At 46.0% G+C, this 12835-nt stretch overlaps 1 protein-coding gene across 2 annotated transcripts in view; it reads right to left on the reverse strand.

Annotated features, from left to right (window-relative positions):
• Window positions 1-4926: 4926 nt before the first annotated feature.
• Window positions 4927-12835, reverse strand: part of EMP2 (epithelial membrane protein 2) — a 45232-nt gene continuing 37323 nt past the window's right edge. For both annotated transcript variants that reach the window (XM_053556727.1, XM_053556728.1), the window contains exons 3-5: window positions 12552-12642; window positions 8099-8245; window positions 4927-5247 (exon numbers count right to left, since the gene is read on the reverse strand). In XM_053556727.1, the coding sequence (XP_053412702.1) occupies window positions 5063-5247; window positions 8099-8245; window positions 12552-12642 (423 nt within the window). In that variant the 3' untranslated portion in view covers window positions 4927-5062. The remainder of the gene's footprint in view (window positions 5248-8098; window positions 8246-12551; window positions 12643-12835) is intronic.

Below are 12835 nucleotides of genomic sequence, written 5' to 3' on the forward strand. Positions count from 1 at the left end.
AAGCAATATATAATTTTAATGCAATTCCTATTAAAGCTCCATTGTCATATTTTAAAGATCTCAAAAAAAAAAACTTCGTTTCATATGGAATCAGAAAAAACCTCGAATAGCCAAGACATTACTCAGAAATAAAAAGAAAGCAGGAGGAATCACTCTACCAGACCTGAGACTGTACCATAAATCGATAGTGATCAAAATAGCAAGATACTGGCACAAAAACAGAGAGGTAGATGTCTGGAACAGAATAGAGAACCAAGAGATGGATCCAGCTACCTACTGTTATTTGATCTTTGACAAGCCAATTAAAAACATTCAGTGGGGAAAAGATTCTCTATTTAACAAATGGTGCTGGGTGAACTGGCTGGCAACCTGTAGAAGACTGAAACTGGACCCACACCTTTCACCATTAACTAAGATAGACTCTCACTGGATAAAAGATTTAAACTTAAGACATGAAACTATAAAAATACTTGAAGAAAGTACAGGGAAAACTCTTGAAGGAATTGGCCTGTATGAATATTTTATGAGGAGGACTCCCCAGGCAATTGAAGCAGTATCAGAAATACACTACCGGGACCTGATCAAACTAAAAAGCTTCTGCACAGCCAAGAACATAGTAAGTAAAGCAAGCAGACAGCCCTCAGAATGGGAGAAAATATTTGCAGGTTATACCTCCAACAAAGGTTTAATAACCAGAATCTACAGACAACTCAAACATATTAGCAAGAAAAGAACAAGTGATACCATCTCAGGGTGGGCAAAGGACTTGAAGAGAAACTTCTCTAAAGAAGACAGGCACACGGCCTACAGACACATGAAAAAATGCTCATCATCCTTAATCATCAGAGAAATGCAAATCACAACTACTTTGAGATATCATCTAACTCCAGTAAGATTAGCCCACATAACAAAATCCCAAAACCAGAGATGTTGGCGCAGATGTGGAGAAAAGGGCACACTTCTACACTGCTGGTGGGAATGCACACTAATACGTTCCTTTTGGAAGGATGTTTGGAGAATACTTAAGAGATCTAAAAATAGACCTGCCATTCAATCCTATAATTCCTTTACTAGGTATATACCCAGAAGACCAAAAATCACAATATAACAAAGACATCTGTACCAGAATGTTTATTGCAGCCCAATTCATAATTTCTAAGTCATGGAAGAAGCCCAAGTGCCCATCAACCCACGAATGGATTAACAAATTGCGGTACATGTATACCATGGAATATTATGCAGCCTTAAAGAAAGATGGAGACTTTACCTCTTTCATGTTTACATGGATGGAGCTGGAACATATTCTTCTTAGCAAAGTATCTATAGAATGGAAGAATAGCTATCCAATGTACTCAGCCCTACTATGAAGCTAATTTATAGCTTTCATATGAAGGCTATAACCCAACTATAGCACAAGAATATGGGGACAGGGCCAAGGGAGGGGAGGGGAGGGGGGAGGTTGGGGTAAAGGGGGGGTAATTGGTGGGGCCACACCTACATTGCATCTTAGAATGGGTACAGGAGAAACTTACTAAAAGCAGAATACAAATGTCTACATACAATAACTAAGAAAATATCATGAAGGTTCTATTAAACAGTTTCATGAAAATATTTCAGATTGTATATGAAACCAGCACATTGTACCCCTTGATTGCGCTAATGTACACAGCTATGATTTAATAATAATAATAAAAAAAGTACATTTCTATCTTGATGAGAAATCAGCTGACCCTCTGCCGCTGCCACCACCACCACCACCACCACCCCCCAAATGGCAGCATTTCCTTCTGGACATTATCACAGTTGGGAAAATTAGAGTCTGTTGCTCAGGTGGTTTGATTTTAAACTTTATTTTGCATGTACAAGTTTCAGATTATACAAAACATAGAAAATGGACTATTTTAAAGGCACATTAAGTAGAAAGTTATCTAACTACCCTAAAATCACATTTGTTCCCAAACTAATATTCAAAATTCATCTCTAGGCCTTTTCCTAGAATTTCCCCATCACCACAAAAGTGTCCAACTTGCTCTATAAGTAACTTTTAAACTATTAGTGAGTTTAGTAATCCCTCCCACCCCAGCCCCCCACTCAGACAGATTTTAAATTTATGGTACAGGCTCTAACCAGGCTGCTGGGTTTACTGTGTCTCCATACAGGCTTGGAGTTCTCGGTTTCTTCATCTTTAGTTAACACAGAGCGTCCTAGGACTTCAGCCTGTCCGCAAACTGCAGCAGAGCGTGTGGGAGCCGGGAGGTCTCTGATTTTCCTGCACAAAGGTCTGTGTATACAGATTCACGCAGGGCAACAAGTCGAGCATCCTCCAGACTCATTGGTACAGAGACCCAAAATAATTTTAATGCAATGACAAAATGAGTTAGTCCTGTCACCAGCACACAGCCCCTTGATGAAAGAATTATACAGTACTTTATAAAATTGTAAGACGCGCAAACTACGGTTCCTTCAAATACAGCTGTTGTCAGTGTCATATTTGGTCCTAATATTTGCATGTCTTGGCTAATATTGCGTTCATTCTTGAGTAAACTGACAGTAAATACCATGTAAGGACTGATTCTGCCTGTGGGTAAGAAGGTTGGGTGTTTTCTCCTTGATGTCATCGTCTCTTTCCATCTTCCCAAATGTGTGTCATACAGCAGGGAGGTGGCATCTCTCACGTCTCAAAACACCTTGGGACAGAGATGGATGTGGCCACTGAATGCTGTAGGGTAGTGACAACTAGCAGGGAGAAGCCACAGCGTCCCTTCAGGTGGCATTGAACACAGACGCTCACGGAGCCCTGAAGTGTTTTGTGAAGGGAACTTATGCATTTTTATCAGGATTTGCAACTTCTGGTTCTGAGGTGCTTTGTTGGTTCCCATCGTGACTACCAAAAAACTACAGAAAAGACCCTGGGTGAAAAATTTCAAGGGAACTTTAGACCCAAATTCCTCCGTGAGGTTTGCATAGCACCCTGCAAACTCTAGGGGTGTAACCTACGCTCTTGCTCACAACATGCCTAATGAAAGCTTTCCGTTGAGACAGGAGGTGATGCATCTTTGGCCCCACGTCACCGTTCTGGGCTGGTAGCCTCTCCGTGGGGTAGAGGTCCTGTCTCAGAGACTGGGTGAGGCCAAGGAAGATATCTGGGTTTGCTCCCCACTGTATTTTTCAGAGTCTGACATGGTGACTCACATACTAAACATTTAATACTATTTGTTGAAAAGAAATGAATAAGTGAATGAATAAATGAATGGGAAAACTCCATCCTGCACTGAAGAGGTGTTCCCGGTGGCCCTTAAACTACTCAAACCAGGTGTCTGCCCAGCTCCACTAGACCTGAGCTGCTGGCAAACTATGAAACTATTCCTCCACTTAGCAGAAGTGTGAAAGAATTTAATAAACAGCACAAGGTCCACACCCCATCCCAGGACACCTCCCAGCACCATGCTCAAAACACCAGCAGAACAAGATACTGGGATGCAAAGAGCTTCTATCATAGATGTTTCTGGGAGGGACTGCATACTTAACCCCCAAAGGACAAGCCACCAAAGCCTGTTTTTCAGCACAGTTTCAGAACCATCTGGATCCTGCCGAGTCAGCCTTTCCTGAGTGGCATTGACACCCCTAAAGCTTGAGGCCCCTGGGTCTGCAGGACCATTCATGGAAGTGTTTTTTAGGGTTCAGCATAGATAGGCACTGTCCGATAAATGTCATCTGCCTGATCTGAATGCCTCCGGGAGCATTTTTAAATAGGATAGGTGGGCATAAAGTAGAGGCACTCATAAAGTGCTATGAGCCTCTATTTTGAATTCTTGGTGGTGTTCTTTGCAGCCTTCATCACAGTGTGTAGTTTCCCTAATTGGTTTTTAATCTGTTTCCTCCACTAGGCTATGAGCCCTTAAGAGGAGAGAGATTATCTGGACAGGGTATCCCCTGTGCCCGCCCAAAGCAAGCAAGCCTGGATTTATGTAGATGGATGAATGGATGGATGGATGAGTGACAATTGGGTCCTCTGAGACTCTAGAAATAGGAGTTAGAGGCTAGCAGCCTTAGAAGGCAGGGCAAGATGAATAGGGACGGGGCTTCCAAGGCAGGTGTGGCTAACAGTTCAACCTGGGACTACAGTTGGGTGACCCAGATGTAAACAGGTATAGTGATGTAGGCTAAGGTTGCCTGCACGGGCGCCGGCCCAACTCCCCATCCCCAAATGACAAGATCTCAAACATTTATGATGCAGTTCTGCTGGTCTGGCTGAGGGACTGTGGTCCCCAACTTTAGTGCATCTAAGCTTTGCCCAAGGAACATGTTGGAAAGGCAGATTCTGGGCTCCGTCCCTCAAACACTCTGATTATGTAGGTCCGAGGAGGGGCCTTATAGTCTGCATTTTTTAAATGTGCTGTAAGGCTTTACATGAAGAGACATTTTGTCAGTCTAAGTCTGACACCTGGGTTTAGGGTCACCATCCCTAAGGCCAGCATGGTGATGTCAGCAAATCTGGGTGGAACTTCTACAACCAGCCCATGACAAGAGGATTGGGCTCTGGTTTGGATATGGATAGAAGGCCAGGGGCTATACCTGCTTCTCACGTGGCACTTGGGCTAAATATCTGGGGAAACTGTCGTCCTCACCTGCACCCCTCCTCACTCTCCTTCAACCACTGACAGATTTGGGAAGGGGCCCTGAGGTGAGACGGGGCCTGGCCTGGCCAAACCTACAGGAATCATGTCCCCTGCAGAGACCTGGCTTTCTAGGTCTCACGCATCCCCTCACAGCCCCACAGTTAAGAAACTTCCTGCTGAGTGTTTCTGGATCTGAGCATTGCTGGATTTTTTTCTTGGCCTTGTTGAGACTTTCAAGTGGGTAGCCGTTCTGAATACCAGCCTTCATAGTCTGTTCTCTGGTCTCAAGAATGCAAAAACTCTTCTCTTCTTTTTTTTTTTTTTTGGCTTTTAAAGGAAACAATATGTTTGCTAGAAAAACCACAAAAAAATACAATTATATACAAAATGGTTATCTGAATGTAGATTCTGTACTGCACAAATCTGCCCCGGCTCCCGGAGGTCTATTTGCGCTTCCTCAGTATCAGGTACATCATGCCGCTGACGAAGGTGCAGGCAAAGGCCACCCATGCCAGGATGAAGGAGTAGCCATATTGGCCCTTTGAGCTCTGGGGATATCCCCCGTCACTACTGTGAATTTCCTGCCGCCTGTCTGTATAAGTGGACGCCGCAATCATGACACACAGACCTGTTAGGAAGAAAAACCAGAGTTTGAGCAAATCATGGACCACAGTGTATCCCTGAAGGTATGTATGGCTGGAGTAAAAGACAAATGTCAACTTTTATTATTTGTAGATATTTATTTTAGTCTGTTGGAAAAACTGCAACTCATATTTTGTGGCAGAAAATTGCCTCCTACCCTACAGCTGTTGGGTTTCCCACTCTTGCTAACTGAACCCACTTTTATTTGGACAACCAACTACCCAACCCAGCGGATAAGCATAGTATAATCCAGGGGTCAATAAACCTGCCCTGGAAGGCCCAGACAACACACTGTTTCAGTTTTTTTTGTGGGCCACAGTCACAACTACTCAGCTCTGATGTTATAGCATGACAGCAGCCAGAGACAGTATATAAATGAATGGCTGTGGCTAGGTTCCAATAAAACTTTATTTTCAAAAACATGTGGCAGGTCAGATCTGGTCCACAGGCCATAGTTTGCCAACCCTTCCCCTGGTAATCCATGCCTGTTAGTTGTTGCACTTTATGGACCAGTTAGGGGCTCAGTTCTGGCCACAGAAAATCCTTCAGTGAAAATCATTACTCCCTGGAAAGAGAAAGGTGAGGGAAGAGAAAACTTTTTGTAATTGTTCTGTTTCCCTTTGCTTACTGCTTTAGATACTCTCAGGGTAGGATGGGATGTCTGTAGCTGTGCAGCCTTTTTGGGGCCACGAAGCACTTATTGCTGACACTCTAAAGATAAGAGAATAGAAGGATGGAAAGCATAGAAGTAAGTGCTCAATGCTGACATTAGCTGCCAAACCAGCTCTGACACTTTCCACCTCCAGGGTATTTATTACATAAATATATAACCATCTTTTCGGCTGAAGTCATCTTAATTGGATTTTCTCTTACATGCAACCAAAGGCATCTCAATTGAAACACTTGCAGTCCCAATATTCACAGACATTAGTGCTAAGCATGAGGGTAAGTACTCTGACTCTCCTGGGGGACCTACCCCTCTCCCGGTCAGGCAGTTTTGGTAGGGGTGTCCATCAAGACACCACACCTTCTCTGGCCAGGGATCAAATATGTAAGACAATCTTCACCAGACTCTCACTCCTAGAAACAGGGATGTAGACAGTGACGCTGCGGGGACTCACTGATTCTGACAGCATCTCCCTGAAGCGACTGTCAGGCCATTGCTGGTGCCTGGATCTTCTTTCCAAGACCTGGTTTTCCAGCTTTTTCTTTGATTCTGGTGAACTACCTCAGGATCCCGTCTCTCACATGAATGAAAGTATCTGTTGCTTGCACCTAAAATCCCTGACTGATAAGGCATCTAAACACTCTGCAGGCTTGGGGAGTAAGGGGGAATGCCAGGACCTTGGACTGAAAATGCCCAGAGGAGTCAGGGAGAAGCAGGTGTTAAGGAAAGAAAACAGGAGATGTGGCTATCATATTGAAACATGGGGAATATCTCTCTCTCACCGCAGGGTCTCGGTCTTGACTAAGTGGCCTTACAGACAAATATAGACAGTAACAGAAAATGAGCTTCAGTTATAAACTCCCCAAGTCTCCCCTAAGCTAAGTGACAGAATTCAATTGCCTTTAATGGGGCAAGTGGGGGATGTCTATACCTCTAACTGGGGGATACAGAAGAAATAAAGGAGGGGGTTGCAGGCACCCCCTCCCTGGGAGTCCTGGGGCAAGTCACGGTCCCTCTTTTGGCCTCATCTGATTTGGATCACTGCTCTCAAAACATTTGGCTCATGGATGGAAGCACAAACTCCTAAGGCCCTGGCAACCCCTGATTTAAGAGGCCTGGGTGGGAACCCAGGGGTGTGGACGTTAGAAAGTTCCCTGGAGGGACTGTCATGGACTCAGGATGAAGTGACTTTCCAGAGTCTTTCCAGCTGAAAACACTTTCATTCTCAGCCAGTGCCTGGAGGCTGGGAGTGCGCTGTCAGTTAACGACAGAGCTCCAGGGGAAGGGGATGCTGAATGTAACCACCCGTCCCACTTTGTCCCAGACCAAGGGTTTCCTGGGATAGGAGACTTTCAGTTTTAAAACAGAGACATTCCCAGGGAAACTGGAACAAGCCTTCATCCTAGTTTGCTGGTGACGCTCCTTGGGGGCTGTCCCGAGGGCTGGCAGGTTTGGACTCTAGACTCTAGACTACAGATTTCTTGCCTTCTTCAAGCTACCCACTCGTTCCTGATTGGAAAGCCATGGAAGGGCTTCTGCGTTTTTGTCATTGGAAAGTTTTAAGCTGTCACTGAGAAACAACAGCAACAAATGCTCACAGTGTCACTTCATCTGGTTTCAGCCTTGCTAAAATTCCTAAGCAGAAAAAAGCACTCTGAGATGTCTGCTTTCTCTAAATTCCTCCAGGGTTAAGGCCGAGTCCTGTTCATCTCTTTACCTTCAGTAGCCTGGACCAAAGTGGGTGCATCTGTCACCCACCAGCCTGAACCCTGTTGATGGCTTCTCACTGGTTTAGGACAAAGATGCCAAATCCTCAACAAGGCCTACAGACCCTCTGGGTGTGGCCACCTCCCACTGTGCTCCCCATCTCCATACTCCCCCCTCTCATACTCATGCTGTCCCCCAACTCCCCCTGCCCCGTACCAGGACAGCACATTGGGGACATCAACCCCTACTCACCCTGCGAGCCCCTCCCAGGCGCCTTCCCTGACCCCCTGACTAAATCCAAACTCCTGAATATGAAACATGCCACCAACTCCCCAGTATAAAATGTCCTGCCTCCTTGCCAGCCGACCTCTCCCTTCCAAGTCCTCAGGGCAGCCCTCCCCCGCCTCCCTCCTGGATGGATGGGAGGGACTGCTGGGTCCAGGAAGCCAGTCGTCACACTTACAGGACATTAGCTGGATGATGGCGGTCAGGACAAACCTCTCGCCCTGCTTGAGACGGAAGAGCTGGAGCAGGAAGATGAGGAAGGCCACGCAGCAGAGAATGGTGGACAGGATCATGGTGGCCTGGACGGCCTGCAGCGTGGGGTAACCTGCAGGCAGAGGGCAAGGGCACACGGCTAAGGACCACAGCCAGCCGGTGCCTGGTGTGCACAGAGACCCTGGCAGCGCGGGAGTGGGGACCACAGGGGACAAACAGGCCAGGGTCCAGCTGTTATCTACACAGTCTGAGCAGAGGGAAGCCACAGTGTCTTCCAGAACCACATCCCTCCCTCATGGACGGGATTTTTTATTTTAAGTACAAATCCTGGTTCCAACTTGGTCAACTGTGATTCCAGAAGTCAGGGTGGAGCCCTGGGAGTCTGCACTTTAGAAAGGTCCCTGGAAGGACTGCCATGGACTTGGGGCTCAGGGGACTGAGTGGCCTTTCTGTGCACTCCACAGCAGCCTGGAAGCATCAGAGAGCAACCTTCATGGGCATGCCTTATGGAGAGAAGGGAAGTGTCTTTGATTTCAGAACAGCCTGGACAGAGATTGGGGAGCAAGGGTTTGAGGCTCAGTACAGGGATGTTTCAGTGGAGAGGGGAGAGTTTTGGGAGACAGAGTGTCACACGAGAAGGACACAGCCATGCACCAGAGGTGCAGAGGAGTCAAGCACATGGGCTGCAGTCACCTTCACTGGCCTCAGTCTCCTCACCTGTAAAATGGGAATACTAACAGCTCCCCCTCACCAGGCTGGGAAAGGGGAGTAAGCTCATCTATATTAAGGGTTTAGAGCAGTGATTTTTAACTGGCTGCCATAACAATTTTTGAAGACATTAATTAAATTATTTTTGAAAGTAAGTATATTCTAATTTTAACTCTTTTTTATTTGATCAACATAATTCTAGTGTGCCATGGAAGTTTAACTAAAGGTTCAAGTGTGCCATGGGATAAAAAAGGTTATAAAACACTGGTTTAGCAGGTGACAGAAAAGAGAAAGTCCCCTGTTGTCACCAGGGCGCAGATTAAAGGGTGAGGAGAAAATGCCCAAGTAACATAGGAAACTTAAGTTTAAGGACAATTTTTCTTTTCTTTTCTTTTTTTTTTTTTTGCAATTTTGCTTTTTTCCTGAAACCAACTGGAGGGAGCATAATTTGTTTTTATCCAGCATTACAATAGGTATTTTTCTTTTTTTGGAAGGAGCATAACTTTTAAGTTCTTTTTGAAGTGTTTAAAGCAGTGGATCCTAATTCATTCTGGCTGCAGAGTAGGGTCACTTGGGGAGCACCTGGCCCCTCCCCAATTCCTTACCTCCAGTGAGGGAAGAACCAGACCCTCCTCCCACCTCGACTCCTTTGCTATGAAGTCCAGGAACCCCAACAGTGACATAGTGGCTGCCCTGGGGGGCAGGGGTGGTGGCAGCTGAGTGGAAAGGGGCCTGGGGAAACTTTTCAGGAGTGTTGGGAATGTTCTCTGTCTTGTTTCGGATGGTGGTTACATAGGTGTTCATGCAGTTGTCAAAACTCATCAAACTGAGCCCTTAAGACAGCGATTCTCAACCTGTGGGTGGCGACCCCTTTGTAACAATGAAAACACATCCTGCATGGGCAGCGCCTGTGGCTCAGTGAGTAGGGCGCCGGCCCCATATGCCGAGGGTGGCGGGTTCAAACTCAGCCCCGGCCAAACTGCAATAAAAAAAAAAAATAGCCGGGCGTTGTGGCGGGCGCCTGTAGTCCCAGCTGCTCCGGAGGCTGAGGCAAGAGAATCGCGTAAGCCCAAGAGTTAGAGGTTGCTATGAGCTGTGATGCCACGGCAGTCTACCTGAGGGCGGTACAGTGAGACTCTGTCTCTACAAAAATAAAAATAAAAATAAAAAATATATTAAAAAAAAGAAAATACATGCTGCATATCAGATGTTTACATTATAATTCATAACAGTAGCAAAATTACAGTTATGAAGTAGCAACGAAAATCATTTTATAGTTGGGGGTTGCCACAACATGAGGAAGGGTCACAGCATTAGGAGACAATAGGAAGGTTGAGAACCACTGCCTTAAGAAGTGTGTGTTTCTGGGGCGGCGCCTGTGGCTCAGTCGGTAAGGCGCCGGCCCTATATGCCGAGGGTGGCAGGTTCAAACCCAGCCCCGGCTGAACTGCAACCAAAAAATAGCTGGGCGTTGTGGCGGGCGCCTGTAGTCCCAGCTACTCGGGAGGCTGAGGCAAGAGAATCGCTTAAGCCCAGGAGTTGGAGGTTACTGTGAGCTGTGTGAAGCCACGGCACTCTACAGAGGGCCATAAAGTGAGACTCTGTCTCTACAAAAAAAAAAAAAGAAGTGTGTGTTTCCTTGTTTGCAAACTATAACTCCATTTAAAAACCAAAAAGTCCCACCAGGCTATACCAAGATGGAATAAATCAGAATGTTGGGCGTTGAGACTAGGCATTGGGCGTTTGTAAAGCCACAGAGTAAATTCCAACGTGGGGCCAAAGTTGTGACCTTCCGGCTTAGAGGGAGGCTTCCCAAATCTGTCCTATTTCAGGAACCATCTGGGATGCTTGTGAAAAACACAGATTCCTGCCCCCACCCCAGAGGTTCTGCTGCCGTCATCCTGGTAGGTGACCCATCTATATTTTTAGCTACAGGTGACTCATAATGATGGCAAATGTGGAAAACATGGCTTTGGGGGAAAAGACAGATGCATGCATTTAGAACAGGGATTCTCAAAGCTGGGAGGTGGGTGCCCATGAGATTCACGTGTGTGGAACCAGTGAGGGTGCACACACCCTCACACCCACACACCAGCGGGACTTCACTTAACAAGAGGGCTATTCACTTTGCTTTGTTTAACTCTTCTAAGGACCTCAAGGAGTTCTCCACTTGGTGCTTTGGTACTTGTATAATACTTGCTAATATCTGGGTTTCAGTTATTCGTTTTGTTTATATTAACATGGGAAGAACGCACAACAGGCTCACAGCCTTCAGGAGGTAAGCTCGCCTCACCAGACCTTTGTAACACCATCTGGTTTTCAATCTAGTATTTTCTAAAAGCTTCCCTTCTTTTACAACAAGTGATACTAGTTTATCATTTATGGTAAAGATGCAAAGTTACCTTTAAAATAGATTTATGTAAGGAAAAAGTGAGGTATTTTAAAAAGCAAACTTTTTTGGTAAAGGGCCAGAAAGTTTATATTTTAGGTTTCCCGCACAGTATGATCGCCTGTCAAACAGTCTATCTCTCTCTTTTTTTTTTTCCATTTTGTTTTGGTTTGGGGTTTTTGTGTTGTTTTAAACTACTCTTTAAAAATGCAAAATGTTCTCAGCTCCAGGGCCAAACAAAAACAGGCCTTGGGCTGAATTTGGCCAGTAGTTCACCAACCCTGTTTTAAAGAAAATAACAAGTAAATTATCCCACGTGGAGGATGTGGAACACGGACGACAGAGGCTTGGAAACCCTGCGGCAGAGCACAGCTAGCTCTCCCAGCTGGCCACACGCGCTGGCCACAGCTGGGGTTTGCAGAGCATGGAGAAGAACGGCTGTTCCCAGGGCCAAGGGTTAGCATGACAGATAAACAGACGGAGGGGAGAGTACTGGCCGTGTCCTGTGGGTAAGATAGCAGGCTTTGGAGCTGGTCACGTTGAGATTGGAATCCTGGCTCCGTCATTTGCTCCTTGGGTAATTTAACCGTTCCATACCTCAGTTTCCCCATCTTCAAATGGGGCCTATGTTCCCTCCCCAACAGGGCTGTGAGATCACCTATGTAAAGGACTGAGACTCACCTCACGGTAAACCTCCCGTAAATGGTGCCTTCTATTGGGATTTTTGCTACCTTTGTTGTCAATGTTGGTACTGTTACTGGGTGCACAGTGCGACTCTGAGACCCAGTGAGTAGGGTCCTTCGTTCCCCAAGTAGAGCTGTTGTATTTGGCAAACAAATGCAAACACACAGACAGAATGCCCAGTTGAATCTGAATATTCGATTAAAATACTTTTTAGCATAAGTATACCTCATATACTTTCTGGGACAAACTCATACTAAAAAAGGATCTGTTGTTTATCTCAAATATCTAATTTAACTGGGTATCTGGTATTTTACCAGTTGCCTGGGACTCCAAAGTGTCCCATCCATCAGTTCTACAGGGAAAAACAGAACCATTCCCTTCACAGTGAAGGAGAGTGGTTAGTGATGCTTTCACAGTGGGATTTTCTGTATTTCAAAGCCCCTTTACCTATTTTAGCTCATTGAAAGAGGAATGTGTCTCCAGCCTGTATGGTCCTCTGCCCCCTGTGCCCTTGATGAATTCAGCAGCCCCCTACCCCCTACCCTCCAGGTGAGGGGAAGAGTCAGGTACCCAAAGACTCACTCCCTGCTCCCTTCTCACTCAGGCTTCCCAGCTGGCTTCGTTCATTCACACTTACCACTAAGGCTTTCGTTAACTTCTGTACAATTGGTGTTGTTGTGGCATATTCTCCAGAGATCTACAAAAAATTCATCTCCTACCCACCAGGCCTATAACATGAAACAGAAACAGAGAGAAAAGCTGTTTGTTCAGTAATGACACAAGCCCCAACTTCCAACGAGGCGTGAGGCGCAGAGGTAAGAGGGGTCCCCAACTGCAGCATGCGTGCCGGTCACTGGGGGGTCTTGTTGAAGGATTCTGACTCAGGTGGGCTGTTGGGGGGGAGGGGGCAGGACTCGGCAT

The sequence above is a fragment of the Nycticebus coucang genome, chromosome 12 (genome assembly GCF_027406575.1).
Source record: "Nycticebus coucang isolate mNycCou1 chromosome 12, mNycCou1.pri, whole genome shotgun sequence".
Classification (NCBI taxonomy): domain Eukaryota; kingdom Metazoa; phylum Chordata; class Mammalia; order Primates; family Lorisidae; genus Nycticebus; species Nycticebus coucang.